Source organism: Eschrichtius robustus, chromosome 8, assembly GCF_028021215.1.
Source record: "Eschrichtius robustus isolate mEscRob2 chromosome 8, mEscRob2.pri, whole genome shotgun sequence".
Lineage (NCBI taxonomy): Eukaryota > Metazoa > Chordata > Mammalia > Artiodactyla > Eschrichtiidae > Eschrichtius > Eschrichtius robustus.
In genome coordinates, this window is record NC_090831.1 from 112,940,726 (window position 1) to 112,959,449 (window position 18,724).

Genomic DNA, 18,724 nt, shown 5'->3' on the forward strand with positions numbered 1-18,724 from the left:
CAAACAAAAATTCAAACTCCATTCCTCCTCTCCCTCCTTAATTAAAAATAATAATAATACTCATGTTCCTGTAATGGAACAAGAGTGCTTTCTGGAATCTAACAGATCCAGAAATAAATTCTGGCTCTGCCATTTACTAGCTTGGTTACCCTGGGCAAGTTACTTGAATTTCTTCAAGTCTCATTTACCTCATCTGCAAAAAGAGTCTTTTATGGTCTTTTTTAAAACAAAATTTTCTGACAATTAAACAAAAAAATGTAGACCAAGCACTCAGTAAACAACCTCACATTAAACAGTGGCCATTGGGATATTGTGATTATTGTTATTTTATAGCACAGTGCAAAAATTAGGTCTCTAGTCATAGAAAACAAACTTACGGTTACCAAAGGGGAAGGGGGGTTAGGGATAAATTAGGAGTATGGGATTAACATATTCACACTACCATATATAAAATAAACAACAAGGATTTACTGTATAGCACAAGGAACTATATTCAATATCTTATAATAACCTATAATGGAAAAGAATTGAAAAAAAATTTATATATATATATAAAAAAAAAGAATCACTTTGCTGTACACCTGAAGCTAAAACAACATTGTAAATCAACTATACTTCAATAAAAAAGAAAAAAAAATTAGGTCTCTGGTTTGCTTTATCCGTGTTCTAGGGATATTACTAGTCGAATTACTTATATGGTCCAGAGAGTAAATTTTCTTCTGGTAGGCTGCTGTTACTACTTCATTGCAAGCGCAGCTACTAAAAGTTTAAGGCAAACAAAGGGTAATCGGTTAGGTACACCAGTAAAGAAATTTCAAGGGGCTTTATGATAGGAAGTGTTCTATCTCTAACACCCACAATCCAAATACAGAGTAAATCAGGAAGAGTATAGTTTACTTAGTATTCCTATTTTTTTAGATGTCTAACTCTTCCTTTCACTAGATTTCCCCTAGTTTTTCTCAATCGTTGCCTTCCCCACTCTCCTATATGGCTTTAATATGGAATAAAAACATATCTTTAATAGTTTCAGATTTCCTATCCTTAATAGCAACGTTTTTAAAATGCATCTCAAAAGTGTAGTTTGGTGGAGATAGTTACTATAGATCCAGTACTTCTTACAGGCCTCTACTACACAGGATGAGGTTCATTTGAATAATAAACATTCAGATGGGATAGTGTTCTTTAAAATATTTCTAAATGAAATGGTTATCTGGCTCCTGCAGAGAACTACTATTTTAGGCTTTTCCTACTTTTTTAGGCTTTTCTTCAGGTGAAAAGAAACGAACAATTCTCTTCCTTTGATCCCTAAGATATGAACACATTGCTGCAACTGAGCTCTAAGGCGTAAGTACATACTCTACTGTCACAAGAAACCAGTGTCCTCAAAAGCTACTTAACAAAGAGTAGATTAAATTAGCATACATGTGACCATTTTGTAGTGCAGCATGTAAATTAATACTGGACACCTGACGGATTGTAGAATGCAGCAACACTATTAAATTTAACAAATTCTATACAGTTGAGTCAATGTCCCCAATAATTCAGTTACAGCTAAGTATTAACTGTCCCCACTTAGAATTCAGAAGACTGTAAGACTGGGGTGTTTAGTATTTTTATGATGACAGATCCTTTTGGGAACTGGATGAATGCTATGGACCTTCCTTTCCTACGACCCTCCCTCTGTCCTCCTCCCCCCGCTGCCACTCAAGGTTAAAAGTCCTTACCTTAGGATATTACTTTGCCAAGAAAAATCATATATTACTGCATTGGTGACATTAGTGGGTAAAACCAGTACCAGAGTTATAAATACCAGTACCAGAGTTGCATATAATATTATATGAAACTTTACGATACAGAAAAAAGATAGATGGCACAACAGAAAGGTAGAAAGTCTGAGAAGAGTGTAAAATAAAATCAGCTTGCTCTTAGTCTACATAGCTTCTACAAAGTTAACAGTAAAGTTCTGTCACACCAAATGCATCAAACTCTCAATGTTATAAATATGAACTCATTTCAAAGTAATGAACAATGATACCCATAACAAATAATCATTTAATGAGCATCTGTTTAATAAATGTAATATATGAAGATACAGCTTCATAAAACACTTTAAAATGTTTTAAACAATAGTTTCTTATTACTAGTTAAAAATCCATACTAGGCTGATCCTGACCAAAGTGATCACCTTCTAATATCCAACAGATCAGTCACCTCAGATATGTTCCCAAATGAGGGTTATTTTCACTGACAAAATTACTATGAGTGATAGTAATTCTGACACACTTCAATGGTTGTGATGGCTGAGAATCTGGCCAAAAAGAAAAAAATTGTTTGCAGTAAAAAACAAACACAACACATATACCTTGTTTAAGGATGAGAGCTACAAAATAAAATGAAGTCCTGTGTTTTTAACACCATTTTACAAATAATTATGTATCTCTGTCTCTGGGACTCTTAACCTAGGACTATTCAAGGTTCTGAAAGTATGTATTCAAATTATAGGTTCATTTTCATTAATTTACTTATTAGCAGCATCACACAGAACTAACAGAAGGCAAAGAAATAAAATGTGCACAACATGTTAAGTACAGATGTGTAAGTCTTTATAAGTATTTTTAATCCATTAAAGTGTTAAGCATCTATCTTTCTTACTAACAAAAAAACCGTTTAAAGTGGAATCCTGCAATAATTAAGGTCCCAAATCTTATGGTATGTTACCATATATACCATCTATACATCTATATGGAACTTTCAAGTTGTTTTTCTCTTTCAAAATGACTACTTCAGGCATTTAAATTAGTTTTATATAGTTGATTTACTTATTAAAAGCACACTTTTCTTCTTTGAAAGGTTTAAAAGCAATTAGATTTAGACATTTTCTAATTGAAAATAGTGAAGCATTAAAATTTTTACTGGTGGTATAAAATTACAATTTTAACAAAATACATATTTCTATATGAAAACTACCAAAATTAAGAAAATCCATCCAAAACATTATAGCAGTATCTCAATGTGGAAAAAAGATTAGTATGATCAAAAAGTAGCTTCAATTTCAAGAAACTAATTCATGGCTCCATAATTGGAATAAATTCCTAAAAATATTATGTAGCCTGGGAAATCCCTTGTATTCTGTTCCAATGGTTTATGGTTTATGGTTTATATTCTTAAAGACTGTATCTGGGGCTTCCCTGGTGGTGCAGTGGTTGAGAGTCCGCCTGCTAATGCAGGGGACATGGGTTCGAGCCCTGGTCTGGGAGGATTCCACATGCCGCGGAGCAGCTGGGCCCGTGGGCCACAGTTACTGAGCCTGCGCGTCTGGAGCCTATGCTCCACAACAAGAGAGGCTGCGATAGTGACAGGCCCGCGCACTGCGATGGGGAGTGGCCCCCGCTTGCCGCAACTAGAGAAAGCCCTCGTACAGAAACTAAGACCCAACACAGCCAAAAATAAATAAATGAATTTAAAAAAAAATTTTTTAAAGAAGAAAAAAAAAAAAAAAAGACTGTATCTGTAAATAATCCCATGATAAGGAGAGAGAGGGAGAAAGGGAGGAAAGGAGGGGGCAAGAGAGAAGGGAAGAGAAAGAAAAATTCAGTCCCTAAAATTTCAGGCATGACCTCTGTAGAAATCTGCTGAGTGGGAAGGGGGTTATATATTTTCTTAAGATTGTTTTTTTGTCGCCATCATACATGAATGACAACTTAAATATATTTCTTCATATCTTTTATTCCTGACATAACTGCTTATTTCACTGTTTTCCAGTACCATCATAGAAAATAACCTAAGGTAAGATGATTTTTTTTTAACCCCTTGGAAATTGTTATTTTGCCCAGAAGCTTATAGACTAAAAAAAAAAAATTTCATAGTTAATCATTTTAGCCAGCATGTATCTTGCTCTTCATTTGGGTTTATTAATTTTGAATAGAAGAGTAGGGACCATCTATTTCCAATCTGGGGTCTTTTTTCTGAAAACCTGTATTTCTATTTATCCGTTCAAACTTGTATGTTCTTCCCTATCTTCTGCTGGTTTGATCTCAGTGTTTTACCTACTGTAATGCTTAATCTTCATTTTTTTCCATCTAGTATTTCACATGTAGTTCTGAAACATTTCATTGCAAATGATGTGGAAAGAATACTCTTCTAGAACGAGTCAGATCAAATCCAATCCTTCCACTCATTAGTTGTAGGATTGCAGGCAAGTTACTTAATTTCCATTTCCCTAACTATAAAACGGAGATAAGGCCTACCTGGGTAGATGTGAGGATTAAATTTCATACATATCTGTATGTATATTTATTTATTACGTGGGACCATGCCTGGCATAGAGTGAGTACTCAGAGAAAGCATTCTGTTCTCATTATCTTCCATTTTGAATGTGATGTTCTATAGCGTTCACTCTCCTCTATATTGCAACCAAATATGACTTCTTGGCTCTTATAGCAGTCTATTCTTTTTATACAGTTGTATGTTTTCTTAACACGTTTGTATAGTTGCTTTCTAAGTTCTTTTCATATGTCACGTATTAAATAGAGAAATAATTTATTGAGAACCCATACAACTATCTATCTTATTTGTTGTTTGTCCTGTACACCCTTTTATCTGAACCTACCAAAGAAAACTCATCCTCAGAAGACTTACTGAATACACTGGCCAGCACTGTAGGTCTCAAATGATATTTGATGAATGAACTGTGACTGAACCAGTGAGAACTGTGCTAACTAGCCTTCTCTTTCACTCCTAGAGTTGGAAATCAAGCCAGGTCACGCGACTGGCACTAGGGCCGGAAAGAGAAGAATTCCGGCACGTTTTTGGTGATGGATGACCTTTGATAGCTGAGAAGATTTTGTAAAATTCCCTGTCACAGTTTAAAGATCTAAATTAGTTTCTCTTTGCATGTTTATAAGTAATGATTCCTAATTTTCAGAATAATTTTAGGCCTCTTGCCTAAAGGTTCAAATTTACTGTAGAAACACTATACTTTTTCTTTTAAAGAATTTCATTCAGCCTCTCTTCTCTCTTCCCCCTATCTGTACATGGCTTTCCATGCCTTGCTTTTCCTTACAGTTCAATACCTTTAAACCATAAAGATCATATTTTTGGAAAGGCTGATCCCCAAAATAAGTTTTTTTTAAAATAAATTTATTTATTTATTTATTTTTGGCTGTGTTGGGTCTTCATTTCTGTAAGAGGGCTTTCTCCAGTTGCGGCGAGGGGGGCCACTCTTCATCGCGGTGCGCGGGCCTCTCACTGTCACAGCCTCTCCCGTTGTGGAGCACAGGCTCCAGACACGCAGGCTCAGTAGTTGTGGCTCATGGGCTTAGTTGCTTTGTGGCATGTGGGGTCTTCCCAGACCAGGGCTCGAACCCATGTCCCCTGCATTGGCAGGCAGATTCTCAACCACTGCGCCACCAGAGAAGCCCCCAAAATAAGTTTTATGTTTGATCATATATTTTAATTATTTTAGATTTCAAAAACTCAAGGGGAAAGAAATGAAATTTAGTTTATCGAACAACCTGGTTTTTGTAACTTCAATGTTATGCAGGAGTGAGCAAACTATGACCAGTGGGGCCAAACCTCGTCTGCTGCCTATTTTTGTAAATAAAGTTTTACTGGAACACAGACATGCTCATTTGTTTACATATCATCTGTGGCTGCTTTTAACAACAGCAGAGATGTTGTTAGATGTGATAGAGACTGTATGGCTTACAAAGTCCAAGCTGTAAGAGAGCCTTGATGTCTCTAAGCCTCCTCTTAGGAAAGGGTCTAAATAAAACAACACAAATAGCAAATATTTACTAAACAGTTACAATATCTTAGGCACTGCTTTGTTAAATTTTACATTAACTATCTCTTTTAAAAATCCGGTAAAATTTTTTTTTTTTTTTTTTTAAAGATCTCAGAAGTCTTCACTGAGGAGGTAGTATTTGAGTTGTCTTTTATTTATTTATTTAATTTATTCATTTTTATTTTTATTTTTGGCTGTGGTGGGTCTAAGTTTCTGTGCGAGGGCTTTCTCTAGTTGCGGCAAGTGGGGGCCACTCTTCATCGCGGTGCGCGGGCCTCTCACTATCGCGGCCTCTCTTGTTGCGGAGCACAGGCTCCAGACGCGCAGGCTCAGCAATTGTGGCTCACGGGCCTACTTGCTCCGCGGCATGTGGGATCTTCCCAGACCAGGGCTCGAACCCGTGTCGCCTGCATTGGCAGGCAGATTCTCAACCACTGCGCCACCAGGGAAGCCCCCGGTAAAATTTTTGCATAAAATTTATGGCTAAAACATGTGAATTGGGTACTATTGTAATCCCTATTTTCAGATGAGAAAGCTGAAGTGTTTTTTTTTTAAATTTATTTATTTTTGGCTGCGTTGGGTCTTCATTGCTGTGCGCGGGCTTTCTCTAGTTGCGGCGAGCGGGGGCTCCTCTTCGTTGTGGTGCGCAGGCTTCTCACCGCGGTGGCTTCTCTTGTTGCGGAGCATGGGCTCCAGGCGCGTGGGCTTCAGTAGTTGCGGCACGCAGGCTCAGTAGCTGTGGCTCACGGGCTCAAGAGCACAGGCTCAATAGTTGTGGCTCGCAGGCTTAGCTGCTCTGTGGCATGTGGGATCTTCCCGGACCAGGGATCAAACCCATGTCCCCTGCATTGGCAGGTGGATTCTTAACTACTGCATCCCCAGGGAAGTCCTCTTTTTTTTTTTAACAATTTAAGTTATATTGGTATTAAATGACAATTTAAGGCAATTATTAATATATATAGCAAATAAAACAGAAATACTGGGGCTTCCCTGGTGGCGCAGTGGTTGAGAATCTGCCTGCCAATGCAGGGGACACGGGTTCGAGCCCTGGTCTGGGAAGATCCCACATGCCACGGAGCAACTAGGTCCATGAGCCACAACTACTGAGCCTGCGCGTCTGGAGCCTGTGCTCCGCAACAAGAGAGGCTGCGACAGTGAGAGGCCCGCGCACCGCGATGAGGAGTGGCCCCCGCTCGCCACAACTAGAGAAAGCCCTCGCACAGAAACAAAGACCCAACACGGCCAAAAATAAATAAATAAATAAATTAATTAAAAAAAAACAAAAACAAAACTATGTCTCACATTAAAAAAAAAAAACAGAAATACTTACATTGGAGACATTTATAGATTTTAGTATTTTCCTCAATGAGTAACAGTATTTTCACACGTCTTTAAAAGCACTTTTCATATATGTAATCTTATTTTTTTTTAATTGAAGTATAAATGACCTACAACACTATGTTAGTTCCAGGTGCACATCATAGTGATTTGATATTTCTATACATTTCAAAATGATCACCATAATAGTTACCATCTGTCACCATACAAAGTTATTAAAATATTATTAACTATATTCCCCACACTGTACATTTCATTCCTGTGACTCATTTATTTTGTAACTGGAAGTTTATAACTCTTAATGTCCTATTTCACTCACTCCTCCCCTCTGGTAACCACCTGTTTGTTCTCTGCATCTATGCATCCATTTGTTTTGTTATGTTTGTTCACTTATTTTGGTTTTTAGATTCCACATCTACGTGAAAATCATACAGTATTTGTCTTTCTCTGACTTATTTCACTTATCATAATATCCTTGATGCCCATCCATGTAGCAAATGACAAGATTTCATTCTCTTTTATGGCTGAGTAATATTCTACTGTATATACATATACCACATCTTTATCCATTCATCTACTGATGGACATTTAGGTTGCTTCCATATCTTGGCTACTGTAAATACTGCTGCAATGAAATTAAGAATTTAAAAATTCTTAACTGAAATTCTAAAATGATGGCCACGAGAGGTTACAAGTGGAAGTTTGTGTTATATTTATACAACTGCTATCACTATTACTGTATTTCACAACTATTACAGTAGTGCAGAAAAAGTGAACAGAGTAAGTTTGAAAACTGAGCTATTTTTAAGTGAGGAAATGAAGGAATATCATTTACACTAAGAACATCTGTTTTAAAGAGGTATGTGGTAAAACAACTTTGAAAATAACAAAGCAAGGAAGGGTTAATTCCTAGAGATATGGCTTCAACTCAAATTTAACTAAACTATAGGTGGATAAGAGACAATGTGATAAAGATTGGGAATACAAAGATACCTTCCAAAAAATTCATCGCTCAACAGGGGACAGGCAGGTAAAAATTAATATGGGGTTCTTAATTGCAAGCAACAGAAACCAATTCATACTGATCAACAGAAATGTAATGCATTAAACAGGTATTAAAAGTAGCTCTCAGAATTGCTGGGAAGTTTGAAGAACCACACTCAGTAAATGGGCAGGAACTGAGCGAGAAGGCTTAAAGGCAAGAAATAAAAATCAAAATCTGTGACATGAACCACCTGGGTACAGAAGAGATGTCACGATGGGCACATCACTACTTCTCCTTTTGGAAACTGGATGCTTTATTGCTGCCACTACATCTTTTACTGTGCCCACACAGGTTCCAGATAAAAGCATCCAATTAGCCATGTTTGGGTTATGGGCCAATTTCCTAAAGTTTGGGCACGAGAAAGCAATTTATTTGTCCTTTTTTGCTTTTGTGTAGTGGGAGCCAGGGCTTGCACTTCACCAAGATTCACACTACATAGCAGGGAACTCCTCAAACACAGGAAGGGGCTTCAAAGGCTGGGAAGCCCCACCCCCAAGAAAACAACCCCCCCTCTACAAACACTGTATCTTAAATCAAGATTTGCAGAAATATTTTGAGGGGGGAGTCTCTGTGTGCTCAAATACCTATTCAAATACTTAAATAATAACAAGTGATATACTCCTATACTTCACCTTTGTTTTTTTAACCAGTCATTAAGACAAAACTCTTTTTGAACATTCAAAACTTAAAGACATATTTCACAGGGTAAGATTTGAGTTTCTTAAGCCACTCAGTTTTTCAAACTCAAGTCCAGGGACTTGTCAGTCAAGTCAGGAGCCCATAGCTCTCAAGTTTAAGAAACTACACTAAAACATAATATAATAAGAAAGCTCTATATTAGATACCATGTTGGCATAAACGAAGGATTAACTACAGTCACGGAATGCTATGCAGAACAAAAACTTTAAAATAACCAGAAATTTACCAAGCAAATGGGGTGGGGCAAAAAAAGAATACTCCAATAGAGGTAACAGCCAGTATAAAGCACTTCATTAGAAAACACTGTAGTGTAGTGAAAAAGGCACCTGTTCAGGTCAGGAAAAGTGAATTAAACTCTTAAACCTAATTAGCAGCATAATCTGGGTCAAGCCCTTTAACATCTAATTTTTCCTCATCTACAAAATAAGGGAGGTGGACTAGATGATCTTTAAGTAGTTTTGCTTCTGAACAAATTTCTGGCTATTATTATTAATCACAATGGTTAACATTTATTGGCACTCACCATATGGCAGGGAAAACAGTATACAGTTTACATATATTAAGCAGGTATCATTATCCCCATTTTCCCCCATTGAGGAAACTCAAGTTCTGAGCAGTTAACTAACTCATTCAAAGTGATCCAGTTAGTAAGAGAGCCAGAGGTGGAGGATTTAATTGCAAAGCCAGTATGTTCAATCATAGTTAAACCAATAACAAAATTCCAAATTCCGTAAGGACAAGGAATTTGCTACTATGGCTTTTATTATGCTATGGGTAATATGTTTATTATCTACCTTTTTCTGATATCTAAATTTTTCAGAGGGCCAAGAATTTAGACCCAAGTATCAAAATATTCATTACTTTATATGGTCAAATAGAAATCTTTCCAAAATATACCATACACATCTCTGTTTAAATAAGAGAAAAATAGATCAAATTTTTACTTTTCTTGAAGCTCAAGGTTACATTTACACATATTAATTATTGTACGGGTCTGTGGAACTTTAAGGTAATGTGACTCTTTTCTCTTCATTTTCTTGGGTCAGCTTATGTTTTTGTTTCTTCTCTCACTGCTTTCATTAGTCACAGGTCCTCTACGCCCTTATAATGGTTTCTGGACTAAAAAAATAAATCAAGTTGCAAAAAAATTACTTTCAGCCATATTTCTCATTACAAGGTGGCTTTTGATGTAGTACCATAAAGTAATTCTTAATTATCAATTCAGCTGTGATTTGATGACTTAAGCACAACTTTACTGTTTCAAATACTTTGACACAGAATATTGCCGTACTGTACCATATCCTCCTATCTTAAGATACTTCATAAAGAATTAAAATCTAAAGCATGTCTTCACATGCTGCCAGCGAGCCAGAAAAAAAAAAAAAAGTTTAATGTTTATGAAGTCATATGGGTTAAATGTGAGGTAGGTTCCAAAAATGCTCATTGTTTCCTTGAAATGATAGAAAAAAGGAAAAATCCTTATAGGAACCCTCCTGCAAAAATTCTAAAGAGAATATAAGAGAGAAAGTGGCTCTATCCCATACTAAAACATATTATGAAACTACCATTAAAACAGTTTAGCATGGATAGAAAAAGAGCAAGAAATCCAAACACATATTGGAATTTTCTTTATGATAAATAGTTCAGATTAGTAGGTAAAGAGGAATTACAATAAATGTAGAAACTGTTAAAAAAAATATACAAACTATATTATTTCATGCCTTACTTCAAAATAAGTAACAGAAGGATCAAATGCCTAAAATGCAAAAAAATGAAAAACAGAAGTTCTGGAAGATAGACCAAATTTATTCACAATCTGATAGAGGAGAAGAAACAGGTCTCTTTAAATAGGACACAAAATCCAAGTCACAAAAGGGGGAAAAAGGGATATATTTAATCACATAAAAAGTAAAGACTGTTGTAAAACAACAACCAAAAAAATGAAGCCAAGAGACAAACTGGAAAAAATATTTGCAAAACATATGATAAAAAAACTAACTTCCTGGACTTCCCTGGTGGCTCAGTGGTTAAGAATCCGCCTGCCAATGCAGTGGACACAGACTTGAGCTCTGGTCCGGGAAGATTCCACATGCCGCGGAGCAACTAAGCCTGTGTGCCACAATTACTGAGCCTGCGCTCTAGAGCCCACGAGCCACAACTACTGAGCCTACATGCCGCAACTACTGAAGCCCGCGCGCCTAGAGCCCGTGCTCCGCAGCAAGAGAACCCACTGCAATGAGAAGCATGCACACCGCAATGAAGAGTAGCCCCCGCTTCCCGTAACTAGAGAAAGCCCACACGCAGCAACGAAGACCCAACACAGCCATAAATAAATAAACAAACGCAAAAAACTAACTTCCTTAATTTATAAAGGGCTCATACAAATCAATAAAAAACAGACCAATTGCCTACTAGAAAAATGAACAAAAGATATAAACAAGAAATCTGAGGAAATGAATACAAATACTAATAAAGTTCTGATGTTTGATTCCCTCATTAAAGAAATGCAAATCACCTATTCAAATGGCAAAAATGCAATGTCGTTAGGGAATGATCAGTCTCAAGTGCTACTGATGTGTGTCTAAGTTGATAAAATGCATCAGGAGCATCATCCAGATATAGCCTGAGAAGCTGTCAAGGATATGTACAAAGGTAATCATGATAACATACGCTGGAAAAAGATGTTTATCATGGAGCATTAGTTAAATAAATTATGGTATATCCATAAAATGGAGGTATGCACCATTTAAAAAGGCGGGGGGGGGGGGATGAATAAATTTCAATGTAGAATCTAAAACAAACTATTAAGGAATTTAAAAAAGCAAAGTGCAGAAGTGTGTATAGAATTTTTTTTAAGTGGGGAAATGGATGAGTTAAGCGGGTTTTCCAATGTTTCTCTGGAATTAATTATGTGAACCTGTTAAGAATGGCTAACTTTGTTCACACGGACTGGGGCAGAGAGCCACAGGTCTCGCATTTTCTAATCTGTTCCCGAGTTAATGTCACTTTTTAAAGTTAATAGGAATTATCTACAGAGTAGAATTGTGGGCCAATTTTTGCCTTTTTTTATACATTTCTGTCTTAAAAATACCTAATAAAATCTATATTTTAAATTTAAAAAACCACCTGGGTAGGGATAATGGGCAATGGGACACTTTGTTGCACTTTATTCTATCAATACAGCTTTATCTCTTAAATAATCAGCATATATCATTTTAAAATTTAAATCAGCTTTAATTTATTACACTTTAAGTTGTTTGCCCTAGTTTGATAATGTTTAAAATCTCAAAGCAAAACACTACATATGGACATCTGAGTGAAAACTTGTCTTCCAATGTTAAAAAGATCTTGCATTATTTTAAATTCAAAGTAAAAGACTAATAGCAAAGTATCTATACTAAACTTTCTGTATCTACTGAGGGCACCTTTTTATACAAGCTGACCTACTGGCTTTCTGACTGGGTCACAAGCCCTGCTGCAGAAAGGGCATAACACAGTGACAAATTTTTATAAGAAAGAAACTGATCATTTAAAAAAGAAGCAAACAAACAAAAAGAAACAACAAAAAAGGAAACTGCATAGAACTGATACATGTAAGATAGTGTGAATCAGGACCTCTTTTCAATTGCCTATTTTATTAGGAAAGTGAAAAGTGATCCCAATAAGTCATGCAATTTCTAAATATTAGAGTTGATACTTTTCTCTCAGGTTCAAGAGATCATTTTCTCTCACAAGGTGAACAATTGTTGCTTTTCAAATGTACCAGAGTGTCAAAGGCAGGTGTAATTAGATTGGGGGCTGGAGAGGGAAAGGAAACCACCGAGAAAGGGAAGTTAGAGGCCTGATGTATAGTATTTCACAGCAAGTGAAACAGAAGCACATGTAAACAGAGTATATATATCAGACCTACTGGAGATTCTAAGGTACTACTTATCAATACAACTCACAAGCATTCACCTCTAAGAGAGTTGGATCTTCAAAACTAATCACAAAGCTCACCTCTAAGTAGTCTCAATGGATAATTACCATCCTGCTGTGATTATTTTTAATACTTAAATACTCAATAATACAGTACTCCCTGAGTTATCTAGCATTATTGAGAAATGAAAGTCAATGGTATGCTGACATAAATAGCAAGGAACTTTGAAGTCAGAGAGACCAAGTTCAAATCTCAGCTTCATTACTCAAGAGCTTTATGACCTTGGGCAAGTTATTTAATCTTTGCCTCTGTTTCTTCATCTCTAAAATCTCTAAAATTGGGTTAACAATATTAACTATGTTCATGGGTTGATGTGATAAATAAATGAAATTATACCTGTACATGGCATCACAATACTCAAATATATAAAGTTTTAAGAACATACCTTTTGAAAAAAGTGCTGTTTGTTTAATTTAAACCATTCTGAATAGAAGTCTCAATACTTCAGTTAACTTTTGTTTCTTCTTAAGGCAAACAGACACAATTTAACTTTTCCTGTACTGTACAGGATCGTAATTATTAATACAAATTATAAGATTACGCATAACTACACATACAAAAAATTTCCACAAGCTTTCAATCAATCAGTTTTTTTACACTTTGAGAAAGACAGCACCTGACAAGACTTAAAGTTTATAGAGATGTCTCCATGCTAATTATTTCCAAATGTAACAATTTTACAATTAAACAGTTAAAAATTTTAAAAACTGTAGCCCTTTTACTATGTCCTTATTCACAGAGATAACTTGTGCTTGCCTCTTGCAAGCCCCATTCTCATTTTCTTAATGTGCTCATACTAAGCAACTGTGAGCTAAGAAGCCAGATAACCATTTCAAGGCAGACTGATCTGGTGAAAAATATATGGGCTGTAGATTCAGACAGCTCTGGGTTTAAATCCCAGTTGTGCTACTTATTTTGTGACCTTGTTAAATTACTTAACTTCTCTAAGCTTCAATTTCCTCATCTTTAAAATGGGAATACTATTACCTATATTGAAAGGCTGTGGTAAAAGGCAAATGAAAATTTACGTAAAAATCTTACAGAGTGCTTTCTAGTACCTGGCAATATAAGTCATCCTGTCAATGGTAATTATTATTATGTAACTAATGCAAGATGTTGAAACTATATGAAATTAAGAATAAAAAGAATTTCTTACTTGGAACATATGCTTTTAATGTGTGAAATTCCTTGGCACTATACTAGAGATACAAAGATGAAAAAGGATATATTATCTATCCTCCAGAGGCTCACAGCCTTTAATTAAAGACAGACATATAAACAAAATCACAGCAATCTGATAAGTGAAACAGTAAAAGAAGCAGCACTCCATTTGAAGTCAAAATGCTTCTCTGGAAGAGATATTATTTAAGCTAAGAGGAAAAATAGCTCACCAGGTTGGGAGTTAGGGACTGAGGTGAGCTGACTTGGTCAAGGAGGATGAAAGAGCACATGTGAAGATACACAAGTAAGAAACAGCCTAGCAGGGTCTGGAGCAGAGAGCGTGTAGAGAGTGTTTAAAAAGGCAAGCATAAGCCAGATTTTCACGATTTAGTATGCCAAACCAAGGAGGAGTTGGCCCTTTTTAAAATAAATAATGGGGAATCACAAAAGTATAAGGGCAGTGAAGAACGTTGGCTGAAAAAGGTAAGATGCTCAGATTCGTATTAGAGAGAGATCCCTCCAGCTGAGATGTTCAAGTTGACCAGGAGAGAGGGGGAAACTACAGTCAAGGAAAATACAGTCCAGTCAGTTAAGCAGCAGCAACTAATCTAAAGTAGTGATGATAAGAATGCAGAGTAAGGAATGGATGAGAGAGACTAAGAAAGGGAGTCTTGAGAACACTCAGAAATTTGGGAAAATTCCCCAATTTCTAGTTTGGGCAAATGATTGGGTCATGATGTCATTAGTCAAAATGGGGACAAGAGAAATAGAAACAATTTTTGAGAAGAAAATGTGAGCTCAATTTGGAATTTTTCCGAATGGCGCTATCCATTAGGCAGTCTGGAGCTCAAGTGAGGGCCGAATTAACTCCAATGGGAGAAATTAACATAAAGGCAGAAATGGAAGGCAAAAATAAGGCACCAAGAGGAATCATACAGATTGAAAATGGGTGAATATCTACTGTTACTGCTCATGAATATCTTACTTTGCGACTCTCTCTTGTTTTCCAATTGGAGAAACTGCTTACGTAAGTGAGATGTTACTTTTACTTTGCATGCTACTTTAAAAGCATGAACGCTTTTCCACATAGGTCTGCTGAATATAGACATCTGAGTTTTCTGAGCATTGTGTCCAACTTCTTCACTATTATGCCAGGCTTAGAAAAGTGCTGGGGGCCTGAAAGGTGCCCAAGAAAAATGGATGAATTAAGTAACTATGGTCTTTTGATCAGTCAAGAAACCAATTTGTTTCAGATACTGTTTTAACGACACAGGTGAATACTTAATAAGGAGTAATCTAAGTTTTTCTTTATATGCTGCTTTTTCCATTTAGGAACATACAATTTGCAATGGTTTTGGAACTCAACTTATTTTTCAGAATTCAAGAAGTTACCCCAAACCAACAATTTATGCCTATCCATACTCCAGATTTCTGTAGAGAAGTCAGAAGCAGATAGAAAAATACAATTATTGTTTTTTAAAATATTAATTTTAAAAAAGGGAAATACTAAAATGCTTCACCCACAGGTCCATTCTTAAATGTTAGCAATGTGAGAGATATTCACAGGAGTACTCAGAAGAGTATTTTAAAGATTTCACCCCTTAGAAGGAAAACTAGACAAGTCCAAATGTTTCTTTACGTACTTTCTTTGTACACGCTCAGATAAATGCACATTACATAAACTTAGAGAATAATAATGTGTGCATAAATTGGTGGATGAAAAAGGTAAATCAGTGAATAAGCAGGGAAGATAGAGTCTGAGCAGAAGAAACCATGTTATGAGGGCTTGAAATGTGAAAAGGCACAATAAGGGAGCTCAGTCAGAAAAAAATGGAGTGCTAGTTTTTGGTTGTTCTGTTTTTTATTATTTTTCATTAACAAAGCAAAAGATATTTGAAGAGACTCAAGTTACCCAATAAAAACTAAGAAAGGAAAAAGCTCAATGGTCTGTTCATAGAATTACTTTAGAGTCAAACCTTTTTGGATAAACTAGTTCTTAACACTTTCTTTTACTTTGCTTTGACTGTCTCTCCTTCCCTCTCATGCACATCTTTTTTGTTAACGAGAGTAAGCAGTATGGTAGTAATAGGGAAAAAATCAAAATCAAACTGAATAGAATGGCCTAATTTAAAAACTAACTGAAAATAAATTAATCCATTGGTATTGGCACATATTTTTACAAAAATGTTTTTGTGTGATTGAAAACTATGCATAATCTGCCTGGATGTGGACCTTGGGAATGTCCTGCTAGAAATCTTGATATCATAAATTTTCACAATTACAGTTTAGATTGTGAGAGACTGCATGGAGCAGTTAAGGAGTCTTAAGTTTGGGAGTCAGCAGTTTCGTTCTGCCTTCGTTTGTTCTCTCTATAACTTTGGATTTTTTTTTTCTCTTAAGTACCCTGCATCTCAGTAATCTTATCTGTAAAATGGGACTAATAAAAGGACTTACTTTACAAGACTCACAGGATGATACTAAATAATATAACAGGAAGACACTACATAAACTTATTTTTGTAGCTGCAAGCTCAGTACTTAAGAACTTTTCATATCTCAAGAATATCAAATAACCTAGGTTCCACCATTAACAGAAAAACAAAAGCCCACTCACTTCCAGAGTACTTCAGTGTCCCACCACTGGAACCATACCATGGATTGAAGTCTTACAAGTAATTTCCTTCCTTTAATCTTAAGGGAAACATCGAAAAAGTCCGATTTCAGACTATGCGAAAAGTCTAAATTGTAATGGTACTAAACAGAGTAAAAACTATCAGTAGTTTGCCTTGCACAATCCTGTAAGTTTTAAGAAACTCTGCTTCTGGTTACTTGTTTCTAACAGAACTCTGAAGCAAAAACACAGCAACATACCAGTGGTCATATCCTCTGAAGAACTAAAATCTGGATTGGCTTCTTACACTTTTAGAAGTGAGCAAGATGCCCTCCCTGATCATGTCATAATGCTATACTCTTTAGAAGCAAAATGTGCTCCATGCTTAGGTAATAAAGTCATACTTTTGTTTTGGAAGATTTCTTTTTAGATCATCACCATATTAAAATCACATGTAAGCTCTCTCCTAATTACACAATGCACAATTTCAGGGTCCAAAGGCAGGCCAGCTTGGAATTTTAAGTTTACCACTTGATCACAATGTGGATTCACATCTGGGTTTAGGTTTGAGATTAGTTTTCTTCATCATGGTTTTACCCCCCAAAGTACTGTGACTAAACTACCTTACTATTTATCACACATGTAAGCATTTCTGATGGAATCAAGGAGAAAGACAGAGTAACCAAAGTTCACACGCTTGTTTGAAAACTGCTCAGATAACTTAAAGACGCCCAGATGCTAAATGACAACCTTACCACTGGAAGCAAAGAAGTTATTTGTTTTAGCGGGGGAGAGGGAAAAGGCCACACCCAAAGTTAAGACTTCACAGTGAAGTGATACCAAGTTTCAGAATTTTAACTATTGCTATTTTCGGTACTCTTTTTCACGGTCAATGAATACTGTAAATTCATAACAGGCCCAAAGTTAAAGAAAACGTTCCTCTGATCCTAATCACTTGTTACTTCATTCAGTTGTGGGCAGGTCCAAGATGGAGAATTACCTCGTCCAGAAAAATATTTAAGTGTAACTCTGGCGTAGAAGAAGGCCGAACTCAAGTCATCAGGGCTCATAAGTGACTCTAAAAGAGCGGGTCACCACTCTCCCCTCCCCCAAGAGGTCGGGAAGGCAAGAGCCTGACTGTGTCACCACGGCAGTTACCTGACACAGAACGCGACCGCGCTGCGTGGACCCATCTTTCAGTTTGGACGCTCCTTGCCTCCCGGCTCTCTCGGTGCCGCCTCCAACCGGGAGGTCTCCCCCACCCCCGCCCCCGCCCCCGCCAGCCCAGCTCCCAGCAGCTTCCTCAGCCTCTCCTCCACCCCACCTCCGTGCTCTCGCCGACTCCACTCATCCCCACGTACCTTGGCCACATAGTCTTTCACCTCATCCAGGTCTCCGTTTTTCAGGGCCCACATGAACTCCTTGTCGCACATCACTGCAGCGGGGCGGGCCGGCTAGCCGGGCAGAAAACGGGGAGGCGTTGGCAGCAGCAAGCGGATACCGCCGGGCGAGCGGGAGACAGGGCCGCGCGGAGCCGGAGCGAAGAGAAGGCGGGGTGGGCTGGCAGGCGAGCGAGGCAGTTGGCCGCGGCGACTGTTGGGGCGGGAGTAAGAAAGTTTTCTGCGGCCACCGGGCCCGGCAGAGCAGGTTCCGCCTGGCCGAAGAGAAGCTGGAGCGCTTGCACTTCCGGTTCACTCCAGCTAGGGCCCTCCCCCAACTTCCTCTTCCTCTTCCCCTCGGCGGAACGCCCCGCTCGGGACCCCGCCCCGAAGGCCCGCGGCCGAGCGCCGCGCGTGCGCAGGCGCAGTGGTGGGACGGCTGGCGAAGATTGCTGGGGGAGGAGTGGGCGGGTCTGGGAGGCCAAACAAGGGGGTCGGAGGTCAGGAAGGGGAGAAACCGTGTGGCGGAAGATTTAGGGTATTCCAGAGGGGATCAGGACGTTTCTGCGCCCCATAAACGGGAAAAACTTTAAAAAACCCCACAATCTTGGAGGGCATGTTGCTCACCTTCGTAGTGTTCAGTAGGAATGTTTGATTTGAATTCGTTGCCTTCTCTTTTCTTTCCCTCCTTCCCTCCTTTTCTTTCTCCTTCCCTCGCTTTCTTGCTC

General features: G+C 37.6%; 1 protein-coding gene across 1 annotated transcript in view; it reads right to left on the reverse strand.

Moving 5' to 3' along the window:
• Window positions 1-18,324, reverse strand: part of MTPN (myotrophin) — a 63,509-nt gene extending 45,185 nt beyond the window's left edge. The window contains exon 1 of the mRNA XM_068549523.1: window positions 17,979-18,324. Within this exon, the coding sequence (XP_068405624.1) occupies window positions 17,979-18,050 (72 nt within the window). The 5' untranslated portion in view covers window positions 18,051-18,324. The remainder of the gene's footprint in view (window positions 1-17,978) is intronic.
• Window positions 18,325-18,724: the final 400 nt, after the last annotated feature.